Genomic DNA, 18,075 nt, shown 5'->3' on the forward strand with positions numbered 1-18,075 from the left:
GTAAGCCATTTAGAACGGAGACGAGGAAACACTTTTTCTCACAGAGAGTGGGAGTCTGTGGAATTCTCTGCCTCAGAGGGCGGTGGAGGCCGGTTCTCTGGATGCTTTCAAGAGAGAGCTATATAGCGGAGTCGGGGGCTATGGGGAGAAGGCAGGAACGGGGTACTGATTGGGGATGATCAGCCATGATCACATTGAATGGTGGTGCTGGCTCGAATGCCTACTCCTGCACCTATTGTCTATTGTCCAAAACCCACGCATGTCACGGGGAAGAACGTATAAACTCGGTAAAGACAGCTCCCGAGGTCTGCGGTCAGGATGGAACCTGGGTCTCTGGTGCTGCAAGACACTCTCCACCTGCAGCACCACTGTGTTGCAAGTCTTTGACAAATCGCACACCAAGAGGCCCTGAAGGTAAGAATTAGTCCAAGGCTTGGCCAAGTCAGGTGGGACAGGTAGTTTAAGTTTGGTTTTACAGCATGGAAACTGGCCCTTCGGCCCACCGAGGCCGTGCTGACCAAGATCACTCGTACACCAGTTCCATCCTACTCATTCGACACAATTTACTGACCAAGTGGCATGATTATCTTGCAATGCATTGTGAAGGAAAGGTAGAGAATCGGTCTGAGACTTTTCTAGACAGTCTACAGGGTCGGCTGGGACAGGTAGACGAGAGGAACTAGAATTTTACTAGAATGTTGCCTGGGTTTCAGCAACTAAGTTACAGAGAAAGTTAGGGCTTTATTCTTTGGAGCGCAGAAGGTTAAGGGGGGACTTGATAGAGGTTTTTAAAATGATGAGAGGGATAGACAGAGTTGACATGGAAAAGCTTTTCCCACTGAGAGTAGGGAAGATTCAAACAAGGGGACATGACATGAGAATTAAGGGACTGAAGTTTAGGGGTAACATGAGGGGGAACTTCTTTACTCAGAGAGTGGTAGCGATGTGGAATGAGCTTCCAGTGAAGGTGGTGGAGGCAGGTTCGTTTTTATCATTTAAAAATAAATTGGATAGTTATATGGATGGGAAGGGAATAGAGGGTTATGGTCTGAGCGCAGGTAGATGGGACTAGGGGAGATTATGTGTTTGGCACGGACTAGAAGGGTCGAGATGGCCTGTTTCCGTGCTGTAATTGTTATATGGTTTATATGGTTATAGGAAGTCTCTATTCCAATCCAGCGTTGTCCCAGAAGCCATCTCGAGTGTCAGTTGGAAGTATCTCCCCATTATCGGGAGACTTTCTGCACCTTATCCCCAGCTTGTATGGCCGTGGTCTGAGCGTGATCTTGTACACGGGCTGCAGGCTGGGAGTGGTGGCCGGGTCGGGCCAGTAAAACTCAAAGTCACGAAGCAGGGAGGTGAAGAACAGGAAGAGCTCCATCTTGGCCAGCTTCTCTCCTGGGCAAGCTCGCAGTCCTGGAGGAGTCAAGTTGACCAGGGCGTGAGAATTACGGAACGATACGTTAGAACTTTATCCCAGGAGGCACGCACACACGCACACACACACACACGCACACACGCACACACGCACACACACACACGCACACGCACACACACACATGCACACACACACACACACACAGACACACGCACACAGGCACACACACACACAGACACACACACACACACACACACACACACCCACACACACACACAGACACACATGTGCACACACACGCACTCACACACACACACAGACACAGACACAGGCACACACACGCAGGCGCACACACACAGGCACACACGCAGGCGCACACACACAGGCGCACACACAGGCGCACACGCACAGGCACACACAGAGTCACACACAGAGTCACACACAGAGTCACACACACAGATCATTATGGTGAACGTACAAACTCCGTACAGACAGCACCCGTAGTCAGGATCAAACCTGGGTCTCTGGCGCTGTGAGGCAGCAACGCAACCGCTGCGCCACCGTGCCGCCCCTGAATGAAGGTTAAATTAATGTAACACTGGGTGGAACCTCTAATTCCAACACGCTGGTTTAGTTACTCACCCATTGAAAATGGAACAAATGCGTCCGGCTGGAAAAATTCCCCCTTCTCGTTCAGAAAGTTCTCTGGATTGAATTCTTTTGGGTACTTCCACTGTGTTTCATCCATTAAAACCGATGACAGGTTTATGATGACCATTGTTTTCTACAATAAAATATCAAGCATCAAATATTTGTGTTACTATGACGTTTTACCCAATGCACAAGTTTAGAGAAACAGCGCGGAAGCAGGCCCTTCTGCCCATCGAGTCTGCACCGACCAGCGATACCTGCACGCTAACACTACCCTACACACACTAGGGATATATACAAATCTACAACCTTATTCATTGCCTCGAGGATATAAAGTGTTGGATGGCCCAGAACTTCCTCCAACTAAACGAGAGTAAGTCTGAGGTCATCCTTCTCAGCCCCTCGGAGTCGATCAAAACGATAGCAGGCAGCCTTGGAAGCATTACCCCAAATCTGAGGAAGGACATTATTGCCATAGATGGAGTGCAGAGAAGGTTCACCAGACTGATTCCTGGGATGTCAGGACTGTCTTATGAAGAAAGACTGGATAGACTTGGTTTATACTCTCTAGAATTTAGGAGATTGAGAGGGGATCTTATAGAAACTTATAAAATTCTTAAGGGGTTGGACAGGCTAGATGCAGGAAGATTGTTCCCGATGTTGGGGAAGTCCAGGAGAAGGGGTCACACCTTAAGGATAAGGGGGAAATCCTTTAAAACCGAGATGAGAAGAACTTTTTTCACACAGAGAGTGGTGAATCTCTGGAACTCTCTGCCGCAGAGGGTAGTCGAGGCCAGTTCATTGGCTATATTTAAGAGGGAGTTAGATGTGACCCTTGTGGCTAAGGGGATCAGAGGGTATGGAGAGAAGGCAGGTACAGGATACTGAGTTGGATGATCAGCCATGATCATATTGAATGGCGGTGCAGGCTCGAAGGGCCGAATGGCCTACTCCTGCACCTAATTTCTATGTTTCTATGTTTCTATTACTCAAACCTCACGTCAAAAACATTGGCGTGATATTTGACTCAGCATTGAAATTTGACAGCCAAGTCAATACCATGGTAAAAGCTAGCTTCTTTCAGCTCCGGACGATAGCTAAAATAAAACCATTCCTCCACTTTGATGACCTGGAAAAGATCATCCACACATTTATCGCCTCCTCCCGCCTGGATTACTGCAACACCCTTTACACTGGCATCAGCCAATCTTCCCTGTCCCGCCTGCAACTGGTCCAAAACGCCGCAGCGAGACTCCTGACGGGCACCCGAAAAAGGGACCACATCACCCCGATCCTGGCCTCTCTCCACTGGCTCCCTGTGGACTTGACATTTACACCAAGCCAATTAACCTACAAACCAGTGCGTTTTTTTGGAGAGTGGGGGGAAACCGAAGAGCTCGGAGAAAACCCACGCATGTCACGGCGAGAACGTGCAAACTCCGTACAGACAGCACCCGTAGTCAGGATGGAACCTGGGTCTCTGGCGCTGTGAGGCAGCAACACTACGCTGTCCCACGTTAATTGACCAAGAAATAACACCAACGTCCTTCGAAGATTATTGAAATTTGTCAAATGTAGAAAATAAATGCAGCTGGTGGTGGTATATAGACTCATATATCCCTCTGCCCAGCAACACTTCCTATCTAGCTGTGATGCCACTTTCAGGGGGGCTATGTCCCTGCGTGACTAGATACTCCCCCCCACCCCCACCCCCCTGATCCTTGCTTGGTTCGGACCTGAAGTGGGACTGGGGGGGGTCATGAAAGCAAAGGTCACCTTCTCCAGCCGGTATCCCCGGAAGGTAACGTCCTCGAGGACCGTGTGTCCTACGGCCAACGGCAAGATGTTGCCAAACCTCTGGAGCTCGTGGATGACGGCGCTGAGGTATGGCATGTTGGGCCCGTCCTCCATGCTCGCGGCACGGGACCACCCGACCACCTCGGCTATCTCCCGCTGGCACCTCTCTGTGGAAAACGAAGCCATTGATTACAGAACAAGGACAACCTGTCCCTCTGGCAGCAATATTGATTATTAGGGCTGGATGTTCCAGCCACTACAATTGACATGCTTGTGACCTCCTCGCCCCATCCAAACTGTATGCAGAAAAAGCCTTCATTTAAGACTTTAGACTTGTCAACTTTAGAGATAGTTTAGAATTTAGAGATAGTGTGGAAGCAGGCCCTTCGATCAACAGGTCAACGTCGACTATTGATCACCCCGTGTCCAAGAGCACTATCATACGCACACTTTAGGGACAATTTTCAATTTGTTTTACCGGTGAGTTGAGTTTGGTTTAGAGATACAGAAACATTGACTCCGTGTTGATCAGTGATCCGCATACACGAGCACTATCCTGATTGGGAGTGTGGGAGCAAACCGGATTGGGAGTGTGGGAGCGGCTAATTAACCTGCTTGGGAGTGTGGGAGAACGTCACGGGGAGAACGTACAGACAGCACCCGTAGTCAGGATCGAACCCGGGACCCTGGCGTTGTGAGGCAGCGACTCTACCCGCTGGGCCACCGTTGCCGGCCCTTTTACCTTGTACGTCGGGGTAAGCCATCATGATTAGCATACCCCACTGGAGAGTGGTTGTGGTCGTTTCGGTGCCAGCGAGGAACAGGTCAGTAACGTTATTGAGTAGGTTTCCCTCCGTCATGCAGGATGTCTGAGATCCCTCTTCCTGCAAACACAACAAAAAGGAAGGAGCCGCAGATGCTGCTTTACATAGACAATAGGTGCAGGAGTAGAGGCCATTCGGCCCTTCGAGCCTGCACCGCCATCCAATATGATCATGGCTGATCATCCAACTCAGTATCCCATCCCTGCCTTCTCTCCATACCCCCTGATCCCTTTAGCCACAAGGGCCACATCTAACTCCCTCTTAAATATAGCCAATGAAATCAAAACTGTACTCAATGCTCCAGGTGTGGACTCAGCGGGTTAGTCAGCATCTCTGGGGAGCATGGATAGGTGACGCTGAGATTCAAATGACATTGAATAAATATTGTATATTGTATTATTGTACATTTTATTGCCTACAGGCTGGAATAATTCAATTTTTGGGCCCACCTTTTCCATCTCCAGCAGGTACGCATCAATAAAATCTCGGATGGTTTCACCGCTCAAAGTCTCCTGGTGTTGGTTGATGAAGATCTGAAGGGTGGCTTCAAGGGAGCGCTGGTTCTTGAATATCCTCTGATGGGGTCCAGGAAAATGTCGGAAGAAGGGCACCACACAGTACAACTGGCAGGAAGAACAAGACGATTACCCGACGTGCGTGTGCAGGAAGGAACTGCAAATGCAGGGTTAAATCGAAGACGCACACACGAAAAGCTGGAGTGATTCTGTGGGTAAGGCAGTGTCTCTGCGGGGAAAAGGAACGGGTGACGTTTCGGGTGGGATTTAATGGATCCCTATTAAATCTTTCCCCTCTCACCTTCAACCAGCGCAGAGATGGTGGAGAGGTGGGCACGGCGGTCGATGATGGTACCGACTGGCAGACGTTGGCGGACCACGTAGAAGTGAGGACGTCGCTGCCGGGGGGATGTCACAGCGTGGGGGGGTCGCCGTGGGGAAGGGGGGGAGCAAAGGGGGGACCCGGCCAGCGGGGTACTTTGATACATTGTTATCGCCCTTTATGTGGCAACTATTTGCATACCTTGGTTGTGCTGAGAGAATGCGGAGCGGCTGGGCTTGTACACTCTGGAGTTTAGAAGGATGAGAGGGCATCTCATTGAAACATGTAAGATTGTTAAGGGCTTGGACACGCTAGAGGCAGGAAACATGTTCCTGATGTTGGGGGAGTCCAGAACCAGGGGTCACACACAGTTTAAGAATAAGGGGTGAGCCATATAGAACGGAGACGAGGAAACACTTTTTCTCACAGAGAGTGGTGAGTCTGTGGAATTCTCTGCCTCAGAGGGCGGTGGAGGCCGGTTCTCTGGATACTTTCACGAGAGAGCTAGAAAGGGTTCTTAAAGATAGCGGAGTCAGGGGATATGGGGAGAAGGCAGGAACGAGGTACTGATGGGGATGATCAGCCATGATCACATTGAATGGCGGTGCTGGGTCGAAGGGCCGAATGGCCTACTCCTACACTTATTGTCTATTGTGCAAGCAAAGGATTTGACTGCAACTTGTCAAATGTGACTGTAACGTATTCACTCATTTATTTACCCTTCTTCGGACTGAGAGTCAGGGGAGAGGGGAACAAGAGAGATAGGTGGTAAAGGGAGAAATGAATGGAAGATATGCAAAAGAAGCGGCGATGATCAAGAAAGGTGGAGCCCACAATGCTCCATTGTTGGCTGTGGGATAGGTGATAATGAATCGCAAAGATAATGGAAATCAACGGGACATCAGTGTAATGGTTACCACGACTTGGGTGGGGAGAGGGAGGGGATGAAAGAGTTATTTGTAGTTGGAGAAACTAATATCCAGATGGATGGCTCTGCATTTCACCGTGAAGATATATTTTACAGAACATATACATCCACAGGTGTAGCGGTAGAGTTGCTGCCTCACAGCGCCAGAGACCCGGGTTCGATCCTGACTACGGGTGCTGTCTGTACAGAGTTTGTTCCTTCTCCCTGTAACTGCGTGGGTTTCCTCCGTGGGTTTCCTCCAGGTGCTCCGGTTTCTTCCAACGTCGCAAAGATGGCTGGTTTGTGGGTTAATTGCCCACGGTAGATTGTCTTTAGACTTTAGGCTTTTGAGATACAGCGTGGAAATAGGCCCTTCGGCCCTCCAAGCCCACGCCAACCAGCGATCACCCCCGTGCGCTAACACTCTCCAACACACACGAGGGGCGATTTACAACTGTACCGAGCCAATCAGCCTACAAACCTGCACATCTCTGGAATGTTGGAGGAAACCGGAGCACCCGGGGAAAATCCGCGCGGTCACAGGGAGAACGTACAGACAGCGCCCGTTGTCAGGATCGAACCCGGGTCTCTGGCGCTGTAAGCTCTACTATTGTGCCATTGTGTGTGCGTGTGTAGGATTGAACTAGTATACGGGGTGATCGTTGGCCCGCGCGGGCCTCGGGACCTGTTTTCCACGCCGTATCTGTAAACTGAAACTATAGACCATCATTTTAATCGCGGTCCGTTCAGGTCACCCGTGTCTGGGCACTGTCTCACCATCGCCCAGACAGTAGTCTGAAGCACCAGGCTCTCCTCAAACAGTTCCATCAGCCTTGTGAATGTCTTATCTTCGTAGTGGAAGCGTTTGCCCATGACGACGGAGCAGATCACGTTGGAAACGGCGCTGGCGATCTTAGCACCCGGGTTGAAAGGTCGACCTGTGCCAAGGACAGAGGTTGAATGAATGAATGAACACTTCGTTGTCACATACTTAGAAACATAGAAAATAGGTGCAGGAGTAGGCCATTCGGCCCTTCGAGCCTGCACCACCATTCAATATGATCATGGCTGATCATCCAACTCAGTATCCCATCCCTGCCTTCTCTCCATACCCCCTGATCCCTTTCGCCACAAGGGCCACATCTAACTCCCTCTTAAATATAGCCAATGAACTGTGGCCTCAATTACCTTCTGTGGCAGAGAGTTCCAGAGATTCACCACTCTCTGTGTGAAAAATGTTTTTCTCATCTCGGTCTTAAAGGATTTCCCCCTTATCCTTAAACTGTGACCCCTTGTCCTGGACTTCCCCAACATCGGGAACAATCTTCCTGCATCAAGCCTGTCCAACCCCTTAAGAATTTTGTAAGTTTCTCTAAGATCCCCTCTCAATCTCCTAAATTCTAGCAGGTACAAGCCGAGTCTATCCAGTCTTTCTTCATATGAAAGTCCTGACATCCCAGGAATCAGTCTGGTGAACCTTCTCTGTACTCCCTCTATGGCAATAATGTCCTTCCTCAGATTTGGTGACAAGTCACAGTGATATTCTTTGTGGCCACATAAAGGACAGTGACAAAGTTACAAAGTATCCCATGCTGTGTCCTCCTTTGTTTTTTCCCTCCTGTTTGTGAATGATCCACAACAACACACACATAGTGAAAGATCAGTCTTTATTCCATAAGCAGTCGGGAACATTTAAGCTGCCAGCCATTCACATGCAGCTCGCCGCGTCTTGTGTGAGAGAGGATTACACTGACCTTGCTAGTGTAAAGCGGTGTAGTACCGTAATACCATGTAATGGGTGTCATGCACGTATGTGTAGAGGGGATTATAAATGGCATGGATGAATCGCTGCCTCAAAAAGGCTGGCAGCATCATCAAGGACCCACACCATCCTGGCCACACACTCATCTCCCCGCTGCCTTCAGGTAGAAGGTACAGGAGCCTGAAATCTGCACCATCCAGGTTCATGAATAGCTACTTCCCCACAGCCATCAGGCTATTAAACGCAACTCAAACAAAACTCTGATCATTAATAGCCCATTGCACTTTATCTGTTTATTTATGGGTGTATGTATATATATATTCATTGGTATATGGACACACTGATCTATTCTGTAGTCATGCCTGCAATATTCTGTTGTGCTGAAACAAAGCAAGAATTTCATAGTCCTATCTCGGACATATGACTATAAACTCTCTTGAGTCTTGAATAAGGGTTAATCAACACCCCCCCCCCCACTCCCATCCCCAGTTAAGAAGCATGAGAATATAAGTTGAAGACAGACACAAAATGCTGGAGTAACTCAGCGGGACAGGCAGCATCGCAGCACCCGTAGTTGGGATCGAACGCGGTTCCCTGGCGCTGTGAGGTAGCATCTCTACCACTGCCCACTCGTTCTCAAGCACTTACCTTCTGATGCTTTGAAGACTTTAGTCAAATACTGGACCTCTTCCAGAATTTTCTCTTCAAAGGGGATTTTGCCCAAACCAAAATTTCTCAGCACCGTCAGTACAAACCTACGCTGCTTCTTCCAGGACCTCCCGTAGTGGGCAAAAACGATGCCTGGTTGGAAAGAGAAAAAGGAAAATCAGGGTCTCAATATCAATATCAATACTGGCACAGGGAGATTGCAGTTGCTGGAGGAACTCGCAGCAACTGTGGAGGGAATGGCTGGACGACGTTTTGGGTCGAGCCCTTCTTCGGTCATTGTAGATGCTGCCTGACCTGCCGAGTTCCTACAGCGCATTGTTTTTGGTCAAGATTCCAGCATCTGATATGTCGCATGCCAGGCAAAGGGTGCTGGAGTAACTCAGAGGGTCAGAGGCAGCATCGCTGGAGAACATGGACAAGTGATACTTTGGGTTGGAAGCCATCTTCAGGCTGAAAGGACTGTTGCCCAAAATGCAGAAACAAAGAACTGCAGATGCTGGTTTATACCTACGATAGTCCAGGGGTGGCACAGTGGCACAGTGGTAGAGCTGCTGCCTCACAGCGACAGACACCCGGGTTCGATCCTGACCACGGGTGCTGTCTGTACGGAGTTTGCATGTTTTCCCTGTGACCACGTGACCACGTGGGTTTTCTCCAGGTGCTCCGGTTTCCTCCCACGTTGCGAAGAAGTGCAGGTTTGTAGCTCCGTAAAATTGTCCCAAGTGCGTAGGATGGAACTAGTTTACGGGGTGGTCGATGTTGGCGGGGACTCGTTGATCTGAAGCGTCTGTTACTGCGCTGTATCTCTAAATATAGACACAATGCTGGAGTAATTCAGTGGGTCGGGAAGCATCTTTGGAGACATTTCGGGTGGAGACCGAAGAATTGAGTTGATTGTGTTTTTAGACCTGCAGCATGGAAACAGGCCCTTCAGCCTGCCAAGTCCATGCTATCCATCGATCAAGATACAAGATACAAGATACAAGATACATTTAATTGTCATTTGGACCCCTTGAGGTCCAAACGAAATGCCGTTTCTGCAGCCATACATTACAAACACATAGACCCAAGACACAACATAATTGACATAAATATCCATCACATCGCTGTGATGGAAGGCCAATTAACTTATCTCTCCACTGCACTCTCCCCCCCCCATGTCAGAGTCAAAGTCAAAGCCCCCGGCTGGCGATGGCGATTGTCCCGCGGCCATTAAAGCCACGCCGGGTGGTGCGAGGTCGCACACCGGGTCTTGGTGTTGGAGCCCCCGGCGTGCGCTTGCAGAGTCCCGCGGCCATTCCAAGCCGCGCGGGGCAGTGATGTAGGCCCCGCTCCAGGAGCTCTTCGACCCCGCAACTCGGGCGGGGGAAGTCGCCATTGCGAGAGCCCTGAAAAGCGGTCTCCCTCCAGGGACCTGCGGGCTCCCGGTGCCGCCGTCCACAGACCTGCCGTTGGAGCCTCCGACTCTCCGGTCGGGTCGCAGCAGCAGCAGCAGCAGCAGCGCTCCTCCACCGCTCCACCCGCTCCGGACTCGGCCAGCCCCGCGACGGCGACGGTGAGTTGTAGCACCAGAATCCCCGGTCTCTTCCACATTGGAGGCCGCTCCTCGTTGCTCCGTAAATTGACAACGCGAAACCCGACGAGAAAAGGTCGGGTCTCCCGTGCAGGGAGAGATTTAAAATGGGACTCCCCCCCCTCCCACCCCATCCCCGCCCCCCATCACACACACCCCAACAAAAAATAACAAAAACTACATAAAAACACAGACAGAAAATAATAAAACGCGGACAGACTGCAGAGGCCGTTGCTGACCAGAGTCGCGCCGCCCACCGGACACCGATCACCGATTCACACTAATTCTATGGTGGACAAGTGCTTGGAGAAACTCAGCGGGTGAGGCAGCATCTATGGAGCGAAGGAAAAATAGGCCGAAACCGTTTCAGGCCCGAAACGTTTCGGCCTACGTTGCCTTTCCTTCGCTCCATAGATGCTGCCTCACCCGCTGAGTTTCTCCAGCATTTTTTGTCTACCTTCGATTTTCCAGCATCTGCAGTTCCTTCTTGAACGCACCAATTCTATGTTGCCCCACTTTTGCATCCACTCCCGATGCACTAAGTGTAATTTAGAGAGACTAATTAACATAACAGCAAGAGGGTGGTGGATCTGTGGAATTAAGTAGAACAAATCAAAGCCAGTAATACTGATCAAGGGAGGCCATGTTTTTTTTTTTCAATGCCAGTTTTTTTTCCTTGATCATCAGTGCTGGCTTTGATTTTCATATCTTTGTTCTTTGTACCTTTACATACCTCGAGGTTCTCTCTCCCCCGACTCTTAGTTTGAAGAAAACCCGTTCTTTCATCATATGTCAGTCCCGCCATCCTGGGAATTAACCTGGCGAACCTACGCTGCACTCCCTCAATAGCAAGAATGTCCTTCCTCAAATTAGGAGACCAAAATTGCACACAATGTGCCAGGTGCGATCTCGCCAGGGCCGTGTACAACTGCAGTAGGACCTCCTTGCTCCTCAACTTAAATCCTCTCGCAACGAAGGCCTACATGCCATTAGCTTTCTTCACTGCCTGCTGTACCTGCATGCTTACTTTCAGTCACTGATGTACAAGCACACCCAGGCCTCGTTGCACCTCCCCTTCTCCTCATCTGACACCATTCAGATAATAATCTGCCTTCCTGTACTTGCCACCAACGTAGATAACCTCACATTTATCCGCATTATGCTGCATCTGCCATGCATCTGCCAACTCGCCCAACCTGTCTAAGTCACCCTGCAGCCTCATAGCATCCTCCTCGCGGCTCACACTGCCACCCAGCTTTGTGTCATCCACAAACTTGGAGATGTAAGCGAGGACGTGGAGTAAAACTCAGAGCATATTACCTTGGCCTTTCGTGAGGTCTTCCAGTAGTGGAATATAGGGGCGATCAGCAAATTCTCTTCCATGTTGGACGAGGGCCTCTTGAACGATCTGGAATCCGTTGAGTACAACCACAGGCATGCAGAAGATGTAACAGGTCAGGATGTTCCCGTACTGTTGGGAAAGCTTGAACAGGGATCGATAAAAGGAAGAGAATGAGTGTGGAATTCTGCAAAGGCTCCTGCAAGCTGCCTCAGTTCAGTTTAGTTGCAGCCCAGTTTATTGTCACGTGTACCGAGGTACAGTGAAAAGCAATTTTGCTGCCTGCTACCCAGTCAGCAGAAAGACAATACATGATTACATTCGGTCCATTTACAGAGTGCAGATGCACGACAAAGGGAATAACGTTTAGTGCAAGATAAAGCCGGCAAAGTCCGATCAAGGATAGTCCGAGGGTCATTAAAGAGGTAGATAGCCACTGTTCTCATTGTTGTGGTAGGATGGTTCAGTTGCCTGATCACAGCTGGGAAGAAACTGTCCCTGAATCTGGAGGGGTGCGTTTTCACACTTCTGTACCTTTTGCCCGATGGGAGAGGGGAGAAGAGGGAGTGGCCATGGTGTGACCCTGACTTTAGGTTAGTCTGAAGATGGGTCTCGACCCAAAATGTCACCCATTCCTTCTCTCCAAGATGCTGCCTGTCCCGGTGAATTACTCCAGCGTTTTGTGTCTATTTATAGCTTAGTTTAGAGATACAGTGCAGAAACAGGCCCTTTGGCCCACCGAGTCCATGTTGACCCACACACTAACACACTAGCACACACACACACACACACACACTAGCGCGCACACACACACACACACACACACACACACACACGCACTAGTACACACACACACACACACTAGCACACACACACACACACACACACACACACACACACACTAGCGCACACATACACACACACACACACACACACACACACACACACACACACACACACACACACACTCACTAGCGCGCACACAAAACACACACACACACACACACACTCACAGCGCACACACACACACACACACACACACACACACACACACACACACACTCACACACACACACACACACACACACACACACACACACACACACACACACTCACTACGCGGCACCACAAACACAACACCACTTGGGTTTAGTGGCTTTGCTCACACACACTAGCTGCCCTCATGAGACACGAATGCTTTTGGAATCCTCCTCCATGTCTTTAACTTTCTTGGTGAGGTCCTTGCCGAAGAGCACGGTTTCTGGCTCGATGGTCGGCGTTTTGCACAAACCCGCGAATTTCGGGTTGAGGGCAGGTCTTATAATCTCCTTGCGGAGGTTATTAATTTCAAATTGAGTATTACACAGCAGTGCGAGTGTATCCTGCTGATTCGTGGTCATTTCCACCCCATCCACAGAACGAGCAAAAAAAGTGATGGCTGAGGTTACACAAAAAAAGCTGGAGGAACTCAGCGGGTGCAGCAGCATCTATGGAGCGAAGGAAATAGGCAACGTTTCCCCGAAACGTTGCCTATTTCCTTCGCTCCATAGATGCTGCTGCACCCGCTGAGTTCCTCCAGCTTTTTTTGTGTAACCTTCGATTCTCCAGCATCTGCAGTTCCCTCTTAAACAAAGTGATGGCTGACGTCAGGAGCCTGAGGATCCGCTGAAGTTTTAGCTCTTGATTGCTTATATTTGGCCCAACGTGCCCCCAGATTTGGCTGTTGACAGCCGGCACTTTGAGCGAGGTGCAATTCTCAAGGGCCGAATATTGCTCTAAGACCTCATTAACCACCTGCTCCTGTAGGGGCTTGTTGGATAGGTGGTTAATGCTGGCCGCCAGTTTTGGCTCTAATGGCCGTCCTGCACACTCACACACTAGCGCGCACATACGCACACACATATACGCACACACATACACACACACTAACTAACACACACTAACTAACACACACTAACTAACACACACTCACACACTAGCGCGCACATACACACACACACACATACACACACACTAACTAACATGCACTAACTAACACACACTAACTAACACACACTAACTAACACACACTAACTAACACACACTAACTAACACACACTAACTAACTCACACACTAGTGCGCACATACACACACACACATACACACACACTAACACACACACACATACTAACACACACACACACTAACACACACTAACTAACACACACACACACACAAACACACACACACACACACACACTAACACACACACACACAGTCACACACACACACAAACACACACACACATACACACACACTAACACTAACACACACTAACTAACACACACACACACTAACACACACTAACTAACACCCTCAAACCTGTACATCTTTGGAGTGTGGGAGGAAACCGGAGATCCCAGAGAAAACCCACACAGGTCATGGGGAGAGCGTACAAACTCCGTACAGACAAGTACCCGTGGTCAGGATCGAACCCGTGCCTGTGAGGCAGCAACTCTACCGCTGCGCCACCGTGCCTCCCCAGTTAGTTGTCAGTCAGTGAGAAGAAGGGGGAGGGAGGATTGGACAATGGGAATGACTGTGAATGGATGCATTGGAATGGTTCTGTGATAGATGTTACCAGCAAGTTTTGCTTTGTGGTCGTGTGTAACCTATTATTAATTGTAAAGTTGTGGAACCTGTTAAACAGCCAGCTCTATGTGAGTGGGATAATATTAAACTGAGTCACAATTATATTTAATTCAAACAAGAATAATGCTGGAAACATTCTGGAGGCACGGTGGCGTTACGCCAGTGACCCGGGTTCGATCCTGACTACGGACGCTGTCTGTACGGAGTTTGCACGTTCTCCCCGTGACTTGCGTAGGTTTTCTCTGAGATCTTCAGTTTCCTCCCACACTCCAAAGACGTGCAGGTTTATAGGTTAATTGGCGGTGTAAATGTGAATTATCTCTAGTGTGTGTAGGGTAGTTTTAGTGTGCAAGGAAGGTCGCGTTCTAAGAGCAGAATTGGGCCATTCGGCCCATCAATTCTACTCTGCCATTCAATCATGGCTGATGTATCTTTCCCTCCCAGCCCCATTCTCCTGCCTTCTCCCCGTAACCTCTGAGGTAGAGGTGCTGCTTCCCAGCCCCGGAGGACCGGGTTTGATCCTGACCCCGGGTGCTGTGTGCTGTCTGTGTGGAGTTTGCACGTTCTCCCCGTGCCTGCGTGGGATTCCTCCGGGTGCTCCGGTTTCCTCCCACATCCCAAAAGTCGTGCGGGTTAGTTGGCCCTCGGTGAATGTCTCTTGGTGTATAGGGAGTGGATGAGAATGCGATATTACAGAACTAGTGTGAATGGGCAATCACTGGTCTCTCTCTCTCTCTCTCCCCCCCTCTCCCCCTCTCTCCCTCCCTGTATCTCTCTCTGCCCTCTCCCTCTCTCCCCCTCTCCCCCTCTCTCTCCCTCGCTCTCCTCCCTTCCTCTCTCCCTCTCCCCCTCTCCCCCTCCCCCTCTCTCCCTCTCTCCCCCTCTCCCCCCCTCTCTCCCCCTCTCTCCCCCTCCCCCCCCCTCCCCTCCCCCCTCCCCCCCCCTTCCCCCCCTCCTCTCCCCCTCTCTCCCCCTCCCCCCTATCTGTCGAGGCAAACAAGGAGAGCCTGGTTTAAGGTTTACAAAGGAGAAGGTATCTGCTTACCTCTGTCATGGCCAGATGGGGTGCCTTGGACCCGAGGAAGACGTTAGCGGCCAGGCTCCACATGGGCGGTCCAGGGGGGAGATGACGGACCACCCAGCTCCTCCTCAGGGCCGCCAGCCCAAGGAAGACCACCAGGAAGACAAGGAAGGTGGGCAGGTCCAGGCAATGCAACCATTGAAGAGGGAGCAACTCCAATATCCATCTCACACCTCCCATTCCAGAGGAACACGTCTATAGATCCACCAACTATCCCCACTCTCGGCCTGAGAGCTTGTGATGTCTGGACTATTGGATCCGACAGCAGGTAGGTGGAGACTTGTTCCTGCTGTGTTCCCTGTATAATTATGTTTTTGTACTTCCTCATTTTGATAGCACATTCTTTGTGTTGGGGGTTGTGCAACTCCAGCTCAAAGTGCAGCGAGATATTTCACATTTATTCAACTACCTCTGACCCACAGGTCTGGAGTGTGTAAGAAGCAACTGCAGATGCTGGTTTATAGACAATAGACAATAGGTGCAGGAGTAGGCCATTCGGCCCTTCGAGCCAGCACCGCCATTCAGTATGATCATGGCTGATCATCCCCAACATACTAGAATGTTGCCTGGGTTTCAACAACTAAGTTACAGAGAAAGGTTGAATAAGTTAGGTCTTTATTCTCTGGAGCGCAGAAGGTTAAGGGGGGACTTGATAGAGGTCTTTGAAATTATGAGAGGGATAAACAGAGTTGATGTGGACCAGCTTTTCCCTTTGAGAATAGGGAAGATTCAAACAAGAGGACATGACTTCAGAATTAAGAGACAGAAGTTTAGGGGTAACATGAGGGGGAGCTTCTTTACTCAGAGAGTGGTAGCGGTGTGGAATGAGCTTCCAGTGGAAGTGGTGGAGGCAGGTTCATTGGTATCATTTAAAAATAAATTGGATAGGCATATGGATGAGAAGGGAATGGAGGGTTATGGTATGAGTGCAGGCAGGTGGGACTAAGGGAAAAAAGTTGTTCGGCACGGACTTGTAGGGCCGAGATGGCCTGTTTCCGTGCTGTATTGTTATATGGTTATATGGTTAATCAGTGCCCCGTTCCTGCCTTCTCCCCATATCCCCTGACTCCGCTATTTTTAAGAGCCCCATCTAACTCTCTCTTGAAAGCATCCAGAGAACCTGCCTCCACCACCCTCTGAGGCAGAGAATTCCACAGACTCACCACTCTGTGAGAAAAAGTGTTTCCTCGTCCCCGTTCTAAATGGCTTACCCCTTATTCTTAAACTGTGGCCCCTGGTTCAGATTCAGATTCAGAAAACTTTATTGTCTGGCATAACAGAAAATCTTCTTTGACGTGGGTCAACATACAGACAGGACAATGTACTGATAAGCAGTCATACAGCACAGATTTCTGCGAGCACACTCACAGTGTGTGTCGATCTTAAAAGCAAATATAAAGATTAAAAACTGTAAAAATAGTCAAGATAAAAGTTGTGGCTACGTGTAAAGCGACAATGCGTCAGGGTTAATTTGTCCACTGTTCATTTTTTATTTAAGCTGTTTATGGCAATGGGTATGAATGAGTTTTTGTGGATGATTTCTTGGATAGGGGGACTTTATATCGACGGCCTGATGGCAGAAGTTGGAAAGACTTGTGCAGGGGATGGGTGGGATCCTGTGTAATGAGGTTGGCTTTCCTTTTAACTGCCTGGATGTGGAGTACTGATAATTGATTTTGAGTTTTGCCAGTTATTTTGCTTGCCTGATCGATGGACCGGGAAAGCTTTGATTTGTCTTTGACAGAGGTGAGGGTGAACCAGGATGTGATGTTAAAGGCGAGTACAGATTCTATAAGTGATTTATAGACAGCTGTTAAAATGTCCTGTCTGACATCAAAGCTCCTGAGTTTCCTCAGCAGGAACAGGCGTTGCTGTGCCTTCTTGTACACAGAGTCTGTGTGCTGGGAGAAGGACAGGTGGGTGTCAATCTCTGTGCCCAGGTATCTAAAGGCCTCTACCTGCTCAACTGTCTGCCCATTCAACCTCAGAGGTTCAAAGAGAGGTTGGGGGGAAGATGTTCGCCTCCTCCCACAACACAGCTCCTTGGTCTTGGAGATGTTAAGCTCCAGAGAGCTCTCTTTGATCCACAGCATCAGGGTGTTGACCTGCTGATAGTAGGCAGCCAGAGAAGTGTGATCCTTGATGTGGGCACCAGGGCCATATAGAAACATAGAAACATAGAAAATAGAAATTAGGTGCAGGAGTAGGCCATTCGGCCCTTCGAGCCTGCACCGCCATTCAATATGATCATGGCTGATCATCCAACTCAGTATCCCGTACCTGCCTTCTCTCCATACCCTCTGATCCCCTTAGCCACAAGGGCCACATCTAACTCCCTCTTAAATATAGCCAATGAACTGGGCCTCAACTACCCTCTGTGGCAGAGAGTTCCAGAGATTCACCACTCTCTGTGTGAAAAAAGTTCTTCTCATCTCGGGTTTTAAAGGATTTCCCCCTTATCCTTAAGCTGTGACCCCTTGTCCTGGACTTCCCTAACATCGGGAACAATCTTCCTGCATCTAGCCTGTCCAACCCCTTAAGAATTTTGTAAGTTTCTATAATATCATCTGCATACTTAAAAAGGGAAATGTCACTGTTATTATTTGTTATGTTGTTTGTGTAGAT

The 18,075-nt window shown here is 49.5% G+C and overlaps 1 protein-coding gene across 2 annotated transcripts; it reads right to left on the reverse strand.

Annotated features, from left to right (window-relative positions):
- Positions 1-542: 542 nt before the first annotated feature.
- LOC129713933 (cytochrome P450 2J6-like) lies at positions 543-15,752 on the reverse strand. Of its 2 annotated transcripts, XM_055663343.1 has the most exons (10): positions 15,415-15,752; positions 11,719-11,881; positions 8,805-8,957; positions 7,172-7,332; positions 5,100-5,273; positions 4,569-4,710; positions 3,806-3,993; positions 2,021-2,162; positions 1,157-1,416; positions 543-674 (listed from the first exon to the last, which is right to left on the reverse strand). In XM_055663343.1, the coding sequence occupies exons 1-9, from the start codon at positions 15,628-15,630 to the stop codon at positions 1,166-1,168; spliced, it is 1,590 nt and encodes a 529-aa protein (XP_055519318.1). In that variant the 5' UTR covers positions 15,631-15,752; the 3' UTR covers positions 543-674; positions 1,157-1,165. The 2 variants fall into 2 exon arrangements, with proteins under 2 accessions (XP_055519318.1, XP_055519316.1); XM_055663341.1 differs by having other exon boundaries at positions 543-1,416.
- Positions 15,753-18,075: the final 2,323 nt, after the last annotated feature.

The sequence above is a fragment of the Leucoraja erinacea genome, chromosome 37 (genome assembly GCF_028641065.1).
Source record: "Leucoraja erinacea ecotype New England chromosome 37, Leri_hhj_1, whole genome shotgun sequence".
Taxonomy (NCBI): domain Eukaryota; kingdom Metazoa; phylum Chordata; class Chondrichthyes; order Rajiformes; family Rajidae; genus Leucoraja; species Leucoraja erinaceus.

What these genes read in the sequence shown, in the direction of transcription:
- LOC129713933 (XM_055663343.1), bottom strand. Translation starts at nt 15,630, where the DNA reads ATGGGAGGTGTGAGATGGATATTGGAGTTGCTCCCTCTTCAATGGTTG. An exon ending in CCCATCTGGCCATGACAGAG is followed by an intron (nt 11,882 to 15,414) that starts GTAAGCAGATAC and finishes TCCCTGTTCAAG; the next exon opens with CTTTCCCAACAGTACGGGAA. An exon ending in ATTTGTTCCATTTTCAATGG is followed by an intron (nt 1,417 to 2,020) that starts GTGAGTAACTAA and finishes TGACTCCTCCAG; the next exon opens with GACTGCGAGCTTGCCCAGGA.